At 38.3% G+C, this 15,187-nt stretch overlaps 1 protein-coding gene across 4 annotated transcripts in view; it reads left to right on the plus strand.

The window, feature by feature from the left end:
* The window catches only part of LRBA (LPS responsive beige-like anchor protein), a 356,696-nt gene that overhangs the window by 311,579 nt on the left and 29,930 nt on the right, over positions 1 to 15,187 (plus strand). For 2 of the 4 annotated variants that reach the window (XM_083755165.1, XM_083755166.1), the window contains exons 49-51: positions 8,223 to 8,312; positions 11,307 to 11,499; positions 14,060 to 14,122. In XM_083755165.1, coding sequence (XP_083611291.1) covers positions 8,223 to 8,312; positions 11,307 to 11,499; positions 14,060 to 14,122 — 346 coding nt within the window. The remainder of the gene's footprint in view (positions 1 to 8,222; positions 8,313 to 11,306; positions 11,500 to 14,059; positions 14,123 to 15,187) is intronic. The other 2 variants (XM_083755167.1, XM_083755168.1) reach the window with 1 other exon arrangement.

The following is a 15,187-nucleotide window of genomic DNA, read 5'->3' on the forward strand; positions in this document are numbered from 1 at the left end:
ATAAGTAATCAGAAATAGCTTGCTTTTTAAATGGCTTCATTTATTCATTGAAGTATTTATAATCCACACTTTACCTGAAGGTCCCAAAGTGGTCCACAATAAACAATAAAACCATACTGAAGAATAAATACGGTAACTTAAAACATCATAATAAATGTCAGTAGCATTCACAGATAAAACAAACAGCAGAAAGTGAAACGAGACATTCTAAGGTTACCATGCATGTCATTTATAGTCCTAAATCCATCTTTGTTGTTTAGACCCTGGTGACATCAGTGGCTAGGAATACTTTTTTGCCAGCTTCTGCCAGTAAAACAATCATGTTGTTTCTGAACCAAGATAGTTCAGAAACCTGCTTAACACCAGGTTGGATGACTACAACGTGCTATATATAAGACTGTCCTGGAGGTTGGTTTGGAACTAGTGCAATAAGCAATGGCTTGACCACTCATTGGAGCAGGATATAGCCACCATGTTAGGCCACTGCTGGGAGAATTGCACTACCTGTCAGTTAGCTACCAAGCTAAGTTCAAGGTGCTGGTTCAAATGTGTAAAGTCCTATGCAGCTTGGTATATGACACCTGAAAGATTGTCTCACCTGCTTTCTTCAGTAGGTGATTTACATACAAAACAAAAAATGGATCTTTAGTGTGGTGGCCTTTGGAATTCTAATTGCGTATTAGACAGGCACCATTGCTTTTGCCTTTTTGATGCCTACTGAAGACCATCCTCTTCTAAAAAGCCTTTTCAGCAGAGATCTTTCTGAGTCTGCATCTGTACAGTGGTACCTTGGGTTAAGAACTTAATTCGTTCCAGAGGTCCGTTCTTAACCGGAAACTGTTCTTAACCTGAGGTACAACTTTAGCTAATGGGGTTTGCTGCTGCGCCGTCGTGCGATTTCTGTTCTCATCCTGAAGCAAAGTTCTTAACCCAAGGTACTATTTCTGGGTTAGTGGAGTCTGTAACCTGAAGCGTCTGTAACCCAAGGTACCACTGTATTGGAATTGTTTTTAGATGTTTTCCCGTTTGTGTGCTTGCCTCCCTTGTCAGGAAGGGACAAGATATAAATTTAATGAATAAAATCCCTCCTCAAAAGGCTGCACAAAGAGCTGTGCCTTCCCCTGACATTGAATGGAAAACTGTGTAGAGACGAGTTGCACTTCAGAAGGGAGGCTGTTCTAGAGATCTGGAACCACTGCAGGGAAGGCCATCCCCCAAACCTCTGCAATGCAAGCCTTTGCTTAGCACAGGGGTCACCAAATGGGGTTCCTCAACAGATCTTCGTGAATGGATGGGGTTGGTCTGGGTGGCGACATTCTTTCTGATATTTGGGGCCCACATACAATTACTAAATAGAAATCAGTCTCTTCCTTAGCCTTTGTTGCCTTCACTTTTACTGCAGTTTCTTGTGTTCAAAAACCTTGAAGAATCCCAGTCCTTGTGGATCAGATATGATGGAAATGAACATCTAGAGCTCTGCGTAGCTACTACCTCACTTCCTGTTTTCCATTCCTCTGAAGGTCTGACATATATTGAGCCTGAGCATTTTCCAAAATTGGTTATTTCATACAGGCCAGCATTTGAATGATGGGCTTTTTTCCCACCAGCATCAGCAATGTTTAGTTTACCCCAGTTTAATGACAGCAGTAGCAAGTCTGCTATCCTATCAGATAGAAAGTATGTTTGACTTCCCAGTCCTTTTCATCCATGGTGGGAGCCAGGTATTTCAGCTCTAAATCAGATGAAGACAGCTGAGCTAGTGAATCTTTCAGGAAATCTAAACACATTTGTATTTATAGCCTAGTCTTAACAGTCGCTAAATACTTTTAAATTATCAGCAGGTCTTGTTTACATGCAGATGGAGTACAACCTTTGATGCATGACTTAGAAATTCAGTAAAGTGATTACAGGACGCTGCAGCAAAGGAGTATATTTCAAATGTGTGAATAAAATAACTGAATACTACATTTATGCACAATTCGAAAGTGTTGTAGAAACAAATATGTTGGAAGACTCACTAGCCAGAAGTGTGTTGCCCAGATGGTTTGCTTGACACAGCACACAGCACAGAAACTGTGAAAAGCTAAATAAATGTTAAGGATTAGTCTGTTTTTAATTGAAAACCTGCATTTAAAATACCATAAAACTGTGCCAGATTTTTTATTTTTTAAAAAAGAACATATCAAAACCAAATACATTGTTTTCACGGCCACCTGGAGTTTAGCATGTCAACAGTGCTGGGCACTGGGCTGTGATCTCTTTCTCTGAAGCTTAGTGAAAAACAGGCCCACTGCAAGATGGTAATATATTCAGGGGTGTGTTTTGGGGTTCCTTTTTTTATTTTTTAGGATAACCTGCTTCATACTTCACCTTGAATTAATTTTGTTTGGATAAGGATTCTCTGAGGAAAGGGTATTCTGCTTGTATCTATTACCAGTTAAAGTTTTAAAAGCAAACTCCATTTAGTGAGGAAAAACCTTTGTTTTCAAGTACTAACTGTATTGTTTTAAATGGTGATTTAATGACAATATCAGCATTCGATGTTTCACTTTAAGCAACACTATTTTGATATAAATAAGAACAAAGTAGTGTGATAATTTCTTTGGCACAACTTGTACTTACCGTGAGAAACGAAACTGGGTTGGCTCCAGCACAAGAGTAAGCAATAAGAATTACCTTCTTATCAGTAAATTCAAAGGTCCATTTAATTTAACAATCTGGGGTAGAGAACTAGACATAAGGGGAAAAAACACAACTGCTGTCCAGACCGACAGCCATTTGTTGAGCTATCCCTTTGCTCTCCATAATGTCTAGTTACTAGTAGAACTTAACTCAGGACTTGGTATCATTATGCTGAGCGCTTTTCTGCCCTGCTATCCAACATTGTTAACCGTGAAATGTGGCAGTACAGCCTGAATGATATTCTCATACTGTGTGAAAATAAGTGTGATGGTTCCTAATCTCATAATGAAATCTGCGCCATCCCCAAAGTATCTGCACTCTTGCATGCATTACATTCAGTCATTCTTCCTTCAAGTTTCTTTGAATTCCTTTGGCATTTTCTCTTAAGTCTCTTTGAAGTATTTTGCAGGCCTATTTTTCTTGTTCCACTTTATCTGCTTATTTCCAGTAGCTAGAGATTTAGGTGTTCTCAATGAGCACATCAGTGTTCCAGACAGAGATACTGTTTGAAATTATCCATGAACCCAGTGCCTCTGAACATTATTGAGTGACATTTGTTTCTGTAGGTTGTGTCTGCTCTGACTAACTGGTTTATTTCAGATTGGCAGCTGGGATTACAATGTAGTAGATGGACAGTTTGCATGAATTGGAGACTGCACTGAAGTTGCACTAGGCCTCAGTTTAATATGCCTGGAATGTACAGATTCAGATTAGAGCAAGTTGCATGACTCTGAAAGGGAAAATAAATCCTTGTTTTCACAAACTGTAATTACTTTTCTGTTTTAACTCACTGGCTGTAATGTAATTGCCCACAACAGCTATTCTTATAATTAGACTGAACAAAGTAGGTTTTCATACACCATTTTCCCCTTCTCACATAAAGTTTATTTTTTACGTATAATGGAGTTCTGGAGACCCGATGATTATGCTTTGAAAAGTTTTACCTCCCCCCCCCCGCCTTCTGAAGTTTCCTCTTCCCCCCCCCCACACTCTCCATCGAAAGAGCACCTTGGGAGAAATAGTGGCACCCCAAAATAATATCCAGTCAGAATTCTACAACCAAATAAAAATGACAACATAGAGCCATGTTAGTTTCTGCACATAATCTTTGATAATTGCAGATGAAAACATATTATTGTTAGGTTTTCCTAGTAGCTCATGATATGAGCATAAGACTTTCAGAGCTGCGTTTATTTTCCTGCCCAACCTAATTTCCATTCTCTACTGATGGGTACCTGATGCATCAGGGGGAAAAATGACTTGTAGGAAGCAAATCACATCCAGAGTGACTTTGGCCTTTGGTACTTGCCATCCTGCCTGCTAGTATGGGAAAAGCTAGGCTTCTGTTATCCACAGTTGATAACAGTTGATATTTGCTTCTACAACTTCAAAACATTTAACATCAACTGTATTTTTGGTAAAAGTATACTTACTGTTTTTACCAGATTATCTGTCTGTCTTTATTATGAGGAGAAGCAAACACTCTTCATCAGACAGCATATACAACAGCCAAGAAATATATGAGGCAAAATGTGCACCAGCTTTCTGAGCATCCGACTTTGAATCCAGCCAATTATTCCTTTTTTAAAAAATACAATTCAATATTTACTTCTTTTCTTCCAAAAGAAACTTTTGCCATATATAGATCAAAATATCTATATCCCTAAGTAGCTTTGTGGGAGCGGAATTAATTCCATTTGCACAACAGGACTTCTACCCAAACGTGCCCCCTAAATCTGTTTTTGGGAGCAGATTTGAAGTCAACATGGAGCACAAGCATGAGGAGTGGGGACGACGACTCCTCATGAGCACCTTTTGCTCATTCCTCCCCCAAAGTTCTGATATTCTGCACATACCTACATAAACCTTTTCTGGGGGAAGAATGGTCCTGCAAATTGGGGGGTGGGCAGTATCCCACACAGCCCTAAATATGCCATTCAACTGCACCATTTGAATGGAAAGTCAGTCTTCCCTGATGCTGTCAAGCAGCATGCTACTGAAAGGAAAGGAATAGCTAGAAATCATTGATTATTTTCAAAACCAAGAGCCATAATTATGCTGAACGTAAGTGGTGTATGAACCAAAGGTATGGGGAAACCATTTCTTCGATGTGTGTCCTGGCAACACCAAAATGTTCCACTCAATTCCCCACCACCACCACCACCAGCATGTGCCTCATGCCATCAGCTCTAGTGTGGTGTAAACTGCTTGCTGGGTTTAAATCTCAGATGTTCACTGAGTGATTTTAGGCTCAGTGCTTTATCTCACTCTAACCTACCATGCAGATATTGTTGTGAGGATAAAACTGGACATAAGGAGCTCTGAATCATGAGAAGATAGCGGGTCAAACTTTGAATACATAAATAATAATTCACCATATTTGATTGACAGAAGCACATTTTAGTTTCAGATGCTGGTAGTTTGAGAGTATTACAACATTCACAATGTTGTATCGAAAATTGGCATCTTTTAGATGGACTCTGCTGAACCCTGCATAGATATAAATCCATCCGATATATGCAAGATGATCCAAGGAACATACCTGTGCGATATTGTATGATTGTTAAAAAGTAGCATTAAGCAACTTCCTTAATATTAACAAGTTTTGTTAAATCTCAAAATTGTAATGCTTGCAATCACTGCATTTGAGATTGCTTTAATCACTCTCATTATTTTCGCTAAAACTGTAGGCAATTCCATTCTTTTTTTTCTCATTTTGTCTTCCATTTCTCCCTTTACCTCCTTCCCATTCCGTTTTATAGTCCTTTTCAGACATAAACACGGAGGGGAAGCAATTTTGATTTCGTTTCTGAGTGGTGCTGCAAAGAAAAGTAACAAACATCTGTTTTTGCCTTAACTGCATCCATATGTTGAAACTCTCTAATACGCGTCTCCTGGAGAAATTTACAACCCTATTTGGTGGGCACTGCATACTATTGAATTAACTTTTTTTCACAGTTAAAAGAGAGAAGAGTTTAATTTATGCCAGGGCTCAAAAAAGCTCAGCCCAATCGCTTGTTTATAATAGGAGAGCTAAAGCTTGGAACATGTAAAGTGATTTTTAAAAATGCTTTTGAGCATGTGCAGAGTTCCTTTGCCTCCTCATTGAGCAATTGAGTCCTGTTCCCACATGTTTAGTATTAAGTAGCAGGCTTCCAGGGCAGATGGTATGACTCCCAAACAGCCTGGGTCTCCCACATCTCCTCAGAAACTGAGTACTGGAATATATAACATGTTCAGAGACTGGAACTACACATTAAATTAAAAACTAAAATGCTGCCAAGGAAAGTCTACGTTTCTCTTGCCTCTTTATTACTGCCAGAGAGAAGAGAAAGCAGAGAAGTAATTCCACACACCTGGTAACCAGTTGCGTAAGTGTGTGTGTATATACACACAATCAGTACAAGTGATCAATATTTAATCATTTGTTCATTACACATTAACATATTTTTCAGCTTAACATGTGGAAATGCTAAACGCTCTCTCTCTCTCTGTGTGTAGAGCAATGGATTGTAAAGGAGTCCTATAGTTTGTTTCATTTTATAGCCTCATTTTACAGCATCTGGAACAATTATGGAAAGAACCAAAGTTCTGTTATTACAGAGGACTAACAGAAACAGGACTTTTTATTACTGAAATGTTTTAGAAGCATTGAGCTAAAACGTTGGTTTGTGCAATTTTGTATTATTGTAGTTGATGTTCCAGATTAATTGTATTACTTTTTAATTAGATGCTGATGTGGGAAACTTTTCACTAGTGAAAAGCTTATATGGCAGAGTAATAGCCGAGCCCAGCTCCCTGGCAGTTTCATTGCAGTTCTTTGAATGCATAGTAAATAAATGTGTACTACTGTTGAAGACCAGAGATAATAGATAACCTTAGGATAGAACTATTGGCTGCAGAGTGCTGAGTTTCCAGCCCACCCTTGGAACTCAAGGATACATATGCAGTCTCTCATTCAGGCACAGATCTGCTTAGCTTCAGTATCATTATGACACACTGTACTTAGGCCCATGTCCTTGAAGCTACTTCAATTTACTCCTGTCCTGATGTCATTGCAACAGCCTGATTCCTCCTTCATGTCATTTGGCTCCTGTGGCCTCTGATGTACACAGTATGGAAGTATCAGACTTGGGGGTCAATTGCACTTCACTTTGATATGGGAACCGAAGGAGAAGGCTCCCATATCACAAGGCTTCCATTTTGGCAGCAGTCCTTTCTTCTTTAGACCATGCAGCCCTGTCCTCAGATGCCCGGAGAGCACAAGCTGTTCCTATTTCCAAGTATGAAGATGCTTGCATTATAGATTCAGGATCACATTTGGAACAACGCTAATTCACTGGCTCAGTTCCTCTGAGTTTAATTGGAATTGGTCACCACATTGGATTGGAACTGTCATAATTAGTGTCATGATTCTGTGTAGGTTATTATTTTCATAATATTAGCAAATCATTTAAATAAAGCTAAGAACTTTACTGTAAGTTTCACCCTTGGATCTTCAGATGATGTTGGACTACAACCCTAGTCATCCCAAACAATCATGGTCAATGGTCAGAGATCACAGGAATTGTGATTCAGCAATATATGGGAAACCAGGGTTGGGAAGACTGGGGTGTAGACCTTTCGGTTGAAGAGCATGGTAGTTTTCTCCAGAGCAATTTGCCTAAGGTCTTTAAAAGATACAAAATAAATGTCTTGGCTTTGTAACTAGAGCAAATTAAGTAGAACTGATATTTAAAGAATGAATACTTGCTATTTCATGACATTTCAATCAGTTTATCACTTTGTAACATTTAGATTGCAGTCCTTCCTACAGTAAGGCTGCTTCAATTCAATAGGATTTAAGCACACAGGATTACAACCTCAAACTAAGAAAGGGCAGCCCATATTTATCTCTGCATTTCAATGTAATTTTTTTTAATTAATTGAATATTGTTCATTAAATTTGATTTCATTATTTAGAAAAGTAAAGGGCTTATATAGAAAATACTTTAGTTTTAAATTACAGTTGTTCTGAACACATTCTTACATTTAAATTTTATGCTGCTGATACCATCCTAAATGTAATTTGTATTGCATTTTATATTGACAATTCTGTTGGAAGGCCTTTGCTACTTTTTACACCTTTGGGGTAACGCTCAGTACAGAGGTAGAAATACTTAGAGGTCTGAGTTTTTCTTAGTACCTGAAAATATTAGCTTTTGTTGCAGGCATATGATGCAAGCAGAACAAGGCGGTGGAAGCAAAGAAAAATGGAGTCCATAAGGAGAGTTTCTGATTGTAATAGCTGGTCTCTGTTTAATATCACGGAACAGAATGAAGTTTTGCAGTTTCTCATGGAAATAGCTCCTAGAGTACTAAAATGATTACCTCATTCTTAATACCAGTGCCAAGCACTTAGCCCCACTGTGCACACACGGGCTTGATTTTCAAGATGAAAAAAACCAGAAGTGTGGAATGACATTTTCAGGTGACAGTTATGGTTCTATTGCCTGTAATTAGCACCTCTTAACATGCAAACCTGCCTATGTTTTTTCCAGGCTGTTGAAGCTCAAATCCGAAGTTTTGGGCAGACTCCTTCCCAACTGCTCATAGAGCCGCATCCTCCAAGAAGCTCTGCCATGCAGGTGGTAAGTTAGGTGCCAGGTTAATTATTTGCGAATCAGCTGCTCCAAATTCATACAGACACACTTCATTTCCCAGTACAGATAATTTTAAGTGATTTAAATGTTCTTTCTCCATAGAATTAATTGAATACATTATGAAGGATAGAAAAGGTTTGTTCATTTTCTGAGCCAGGTTTTAGGAACCTTGCATACAAGCCAGGGCATTAGAGTCGATGGGTACTTTGCTGTTAGGTGATATCCAACGTTGCGTGAGCAACGTTAAGAGCGGAAGCCTGTTCTGAAAGCAGGCTGACACCATTGGATGCCATCCATTGTCTTCATTTGGGTGTGGCATTTATCAAGGTGTGGTTCTTGTGCAGAATCAGGTGCCTTTGTTCGTATACTGTGTGTTTTCAGAATATTCAGATATATCATAGGATCTATAGTTTTCTGCATAGGCCCTGTGGTTCTGTGCTCAATACTAAAACATGCAACATTTAATGACAACAAATTTTCTGTACTAAATTAAGGTTGCCATACTATGTTAGAGTTGTACTTATGGGAAGTAGAGGGAGGAGAGGCAGATGGGCCAAAGCAGGAGGAGAGGTTTTGGTGGGAAGCAAAAGAACCAAAAAACACAAGATACATCAGTTACCTTATCAGTTGCTTGAATTCAAGGTTGCTCACACTGTATTATTATGCAGGTACATGATTGTATGCAAGTAATATGAAACATTAAATTGTAACTCTTTTTAACACAAGATGGAAATCAACATGTTGATCCTCTGATTGCGGTAGCTTCCAAATCCTTAACAGTTTTGTTTTTTAAGTTCAGTGGTGGTCTGATCCACACATTCCATTTCTAAAGTTGTAGCCAAACTATACAGATCTCTCAGGGAACGGGTGGGCAGATGATATGTCTGAGCACTGGCCGGTGATGAGATTTTGTTACCACTTTGCACTTCTCAGCTTTTCCAAGTAAGCAGATGTGTAATTGACTTCTCCATCTGCAGATGTCTTCAGAAATGTAAAATGTGCAGATCAGTCCTACGCTGAGGTTCATGTTTTTACTCCTGCAGCTGTTGTTGTTTGATAACCCAGGTACCAGATGATAAATGGTTTTGAACACTAGAATTTGAGCAAAGATCAAGTTTTTCCTAGACAAAAACACATTGGCTTTTCAGATGCATTAGTACATTGGCTTTCCCTGTCACAAAGCCAAATGTTTTACCACCATAATGATTCAGTTAATCACTAAAAGTTTCAATGCAAGATCTTTTTTTGGGGGGGGGAGGGGAGGTAGGTGGAGTATGTATAGAGAAGAAATTAAAGGCACCATGGGCTGCGTTAAGTGCACAAGCCATAATACGCACCAGGTGTAGTAATTAGCAATCACATGAAGGCTGCCTATTTGTCTGGTTTGGCTGCTGTTGCTGTATCCCCTTGTGTTTTCACACCATCAGATAGCTGGATTTAATTGAGGCCACATCAGATGAGGCATTACTGACACCTTTAATTGAATGAGCATCCAGGGAGGATTAACTCATAATATTGATTGGCTTTTAGCCACTTGCTCAAAAGGGTGTCTGGGTAGCTTATTAGTTGTTTTTATTTACACCTTTATACAAAGACTGTAAATAGGAATTCATAGTGCAATATGTTTTTCTAAGTACTCTTAATAACTTTTTTAAAAGGAGTGATAATAAAAATGCAAATGAACTTAATTTTTTATTAGTTCTGTATAAAAATATGCTAAATGTGCTCTCTTATATACACATTTACATATGTGTACATGCATTGTAAAGTTGCTGATGATAAAGAGGCAAAAGCCATTACCGGCGTATTCAAATTCCATAAAGATACTAATTAATTATTAAAAAATAGTTTCTCAGATGCAGTCACAGGTAATACTAATGGACAATGAAGAAAACACTCCATGTAAATATAAATTTCTCTCAGCAAACTGAACATTAAAACCAAGCACTCTGACAATCCTGACTTGAGCTTTATATAGCTTAATAGCTGTGTCGACAAAGCATCACAAAAAAATGAGAGATGCTTTTGTCATAGTGACGTTATGCATTGTCTATAAGCACAAGTTTTTAGGATAGTGGTTTAAATCTTGTGGTTTTCTAATACATTTCATTTATACATTTTTATGTATGTTCCAGAGACTTTCAATGGGAACAGAGTGCAGCTAACGTAGATTTATCCAACCCCTACACCCACCTTTAATTTATTCTGCTTTAAAGTCATAAAGTTTTAGACTTAGATCATAATTTTCCATGACTGGAATTCTGCTCATGGAATACTCCTGTGTTGGAGGACACAATATTCACCAAACCCTCTTTACTCCTGCAATCCTCTCTGTCCTCTGAAAATCTTCTATGGGAGGTGATACTAGGATCTGCTGGTGAATTGGCAAAAAATCATTCCTTGTATCAGTAACAGCCTCTGGTGTCTAAGCTATACAATACATAGAAAGACGTAGAAAAGTACATGCATTACACATTTTAATTCTGTATTGCTATTCCTAAATTAATTCTGATGGTATGCAAACACTGCAAATTCAGTTTTCTGTTTTTTACCCTCTCTATGATTTTCCTGGAATTTTATTCTTTGAGCTTTGGTGCAGCTTTTAAAATTCTCTGCTTTATTTAATTTTTTTATTGGGGTGTACTTTTTTTGAAGCACTACTTCTGCTGATGTTGAAGCTAAACTGTTTGCAAGATACAGGCAACTGGAAACTTTTAAATGGGGCCAATGACTTGCTACAAATGTTGGCTTCTTAATTTCCCCCCGATCTGTATGTAATTAAGGGGAAAAACCTCAAGGTGTTCAATAAAATGATAGTTTCCATGGGCCTGTCAAAAATTACTGCATTGGCTTTCATTTGCGGTGGCTATTGCTTGTTTTAATTGGGTCTTCCTTCTTTTGTCCTGTCCTGTCCTTTCTTCCTTCCTCCTTTGTCTTTCCTTTTTTCCGTGTGGTTGGGGTCTTGTTGTGCCCACTCAACAGTATCTCCTCCTGCAGAGTCCATTGATGTTCACAGACCAAGCTCAGCAAGATGTCATCATGGTCCTCAAATTTCCATCAAACTCCCCTGTAACGCATGTAGCAGCCAACACCCAGCCTGGTTTGGCAAATCCTGCTGTGATTACCGTCACTGCTAATCGACTGTTTGCTGTGAATAAGTGGCACAACCTTCCTGGTAAGTATGGAAATACTAGCAAGTTAAGATATAAACAGCAAGTTGGGTTGATTTTATGTGTCAAAGATGATGCTTGTTTGTAATGGGTTGGGTCTTAGGAACCACAAGCGAAGTTCCATTATGAGAGTGGAACTTTCCATCCTTCCCACTGTATCTCTAGAAAGTCACTCCTTGGATTGGAGGACTGTGAAGGATGCAGGTATGGATACTGCAGCTGGAGGGAACTAGCAAAAAATAAAGAGCATCACCCTTGCATGAATTAAAATACCTTTCACATGACAATACCTTTCACATGACAATATCTAAAAAGACACCCAAAGCTGGTTCAGGATCCGGCAGCCAGTTTGATCACTGGGGCAAGAAGGCCCAACTGCACTGGCTGACAAATAAGTTCTGGGCCCAAGTCAAAGTGCTGCTTTTGACCTGTGAAGCCTTAAAAGGCTCAAGACCACAATACCTCAAGAACAGCCTCTCCTCGTATAAACCAACCCAGACCCTGCAATCATCATCTGAAGCCCTTCTTTATGTGCCTCCTTCATGAGAGGTTCAGAGGGTTGAAGCACATAAATGGGCCTTATCTGTGGTGGCCCCCCTGTGCACTCCACAGCGGTGCTCACCTGGTGTCTTCATTACATATCTTTAGGTGACAGGTGAAAAAAATTATCTACAACCAGGCCTTTGACTGATTAACATTCTATGGCCCTTTAAATGTGTTCATGAGATGGGGAGTTACTGGTTTGTTTTTGTTTTTATTCCTGCTTTTATTATGTATTTTGTGTTCTCATTTTGTATTTTTTTTGGGGGGGGTGAACTGCCCTGTGATATTTGGAGCTATAGAAATTAATAAATCATAATCGCAATCATAAAATGATCTGGTAATTAGTTCACTTCTATTTCAGGTTCTGTTAATAGCAGTTTTAGAATTATGTTTTTGAAATATTCTAGGCATTAGAAAACCTTTCAGAGCATTGTTATAAAGGAATTGCACAAGAAAACCTAATAATGTAGCCTATCTCTATATAACAATAAAATGCTGTAACTGCCCTACAAGATACATACCTTGTTCTGTAGAATAAGTAGACTTCAAAGCTCAAAGATTAGCTCCCAAATACTTTTTATAATAAGTAAGTTAATTTGCCTAACAAAACAACTGGTAATGCTATACTTTTTAGAAATTTCTAGAATCAGATCTATGACCAGAATTCACACTTTTGAATTATAGTGGCCTGCCTTGCAGTGGGATAGCAAAAAGACCATCCTTGGTCCTCTGTCTGTTTAAATTTGAATTGTGTGTTTTAGCAAACAAATATAGCAACCTCTATATCTCCTGACTTCCCACTTTTCCCACTTCTTTTCCTTGCCGTTCCTTGGAGCAATTTGTCCCCCAAGTCATCTCCTATTCAGCAATGTTCACTGTTCTGTACTACCTGTATTACCCATTAAACCTTCATTACCCCTTAGCTTTTTCACTTCTTTATCAAATGTTATTTCCCCCCCCCCCCTTTCATTTTTGATATGTCTGGCTGTTAAGCTTATAAACCACAAGACAGAGTTCTTGTTCAGAGCTTGTTACAAAATTCCTATCACAATTGTGGTACTAAATAAAAACTACTTTTGCAAGGAATGCAAGGACAAGGAGGCCTACTAACGTGGCTCTTTACATGTGCAAGTAAAATTGTACACCTACTTCATTTTGGTAACTTGTCAGCTTAAGCACTTTACTACCCATTATGTCCATATAGGGTAGAAACTTAAATTGTGTCATCATTTATTCAGATTTTGCTGAAGCAGGACTTCTGAATTCCATAACAACTGTGTAATCATTCCAGCAATGCTGGTTTTATAATAAGCATATGCTTTGCAAGGTACATGTGAAAATGCGAGATATTGCACACATGATTTTTATTATGTTAGCTTCCATTTCCGGAAGCTTTCATTGATATTTTGAAGTGGAGCTCTGAGGGGGAAAAATGTGTTTAGCATCAGCAAAACATGAACGTTTCAGTTACAAAAGAAATGTTCATACATTTGCATAAAATTCTGGTGTTCACAAATGTTTCTTGAAGTTCATGTATGCAGGTTTCCCATGATGAATAGAATATTTAATATAGTGTGAGCGAAATCCTTTTCTCCATCATAAAGTAAGATTTTTTTAAAAAAAAATCCTTTGTGCGGTACTATTCAAAGTATTTTTTTCTTTTAATGGAGGAAATAATATTTGCCACAGTCAGCAGATGGTTGTCACATTTTGTTTTCAGTGCTCTTTACCACTTAATTTTGTTTTGTTGCAACATGAGAGGCTGCTGGTCAAGCATCTGCTATAGCTTATGGTCCAGAGCTGGAGCCTCTGATGATGGTACACATTGAGAATAGCAATAATCTAAAATAAATGTAATAAACAGTCCTTGAAAGCACCTGGATTTTTTTGTTGATGGTGTTCAATAAATGGATGAAGCTTCCACAGGGAAACAATGGCATATAGTGTTTGATTTATAGGATTTTCCATGGTTTTAATGCCTGAAAGTAACACAGTTTTTAAATCTTCTCTCGTGCATTCTAGCTCATCAAGGTGCCGTACAGGACCAGCCATACCAGCTGCCAGTGGAAATCGATCCTCTCATAGGTCTGTCACTTCCTTCTCTCTTTGCGATTCATTAAGCTCTGTATGGTGGCCCTGAAGTGTAGATTACGGTTGTTTTTCACTTGCTGGTTGCTGGGAATGGAATTTTCCTGATAAACCATTTGCATGCAAATTGGAATGCAATGAGCTGTGGCTATGCTGGTATTTCATCAACTCCCCCTCATTGGTTTGCCTAATTTGAACAGGCCTAGGACGTGTGTCAGTGAAAATTAATATGGATGCCGTAATAATGTGTGATTGAGAATGCGCATGAAGTACTGTCAGGATAATATTGGGTCTTTTCATCACTCAGACTTGTTGATGAGCAAGAGCGAGGCATGTTATGATGAATTGGTGCGCCAGTAATGTGATGGAGCTCTTTTGCTGAGGAAATTTTCATAATAACAGTGGGATTCTTAACAGCACTGTGTTGTGAAAAATAAAACTGTGGTGCCAGAATTTCATCATTAAGGGAGATCAATCCTTTCTTCACAGGCCTGCTGTTCAGGCTGAGGGAATTAATGTGTAATTGCAGAACAGTTCCAAAGTCGAAATATATTGCTCAGCCATTTTTAGTGTTCAGGTACTAGTATTCTACCGTTTTTCCAGGGTATGGCAGACTTCAGGATCACAATCAGGAAAGTAAGGATATTGTTTCTCAGCTAGATAAATCATTATAATGCATTCTGCTTCCAAGTGGCTTGCTATGGTGGTGGTAATTCTTATGACCAAGAAGAAGGGCTTGTTTGTTTGCAAACCTTTGTTTTAGGTATTTGCAGTTTGGCCACCATAATTCATTATAGCTTGTGAATCTGTATGTATTACAGTTCTGAAAGGCATCACTTAGCAAATGCATTTTTTTCTCTTCTTCTACGATTTAACTTTAGAAGAGCACAAAATTTATTTTCATAATCACCTCAAAATTCATCTGTAGCTTGATTTCTCAAACCTTCCTTTTATAAGCTCTTTAGTTATTGAATGCAAATAATCAGAATATTTACATTTAAAGACCAAGGCAATTGTCACAAAATATTTTGTCACCTTATTTCAAGTTAGTCAAAGTGTATA

Source organism: Podarcis gaigeae (assembly GCF_964106915.1).
Source record: "Podarcis gaigeae genome assembly, chromosome: 9".
Taxonomy (NCBI): Eukaryota; Metazoa; Chordata; class Lepidosauria; order Squamata; family Lacertidae; genus Podarcis; species Podarcis gaigeae.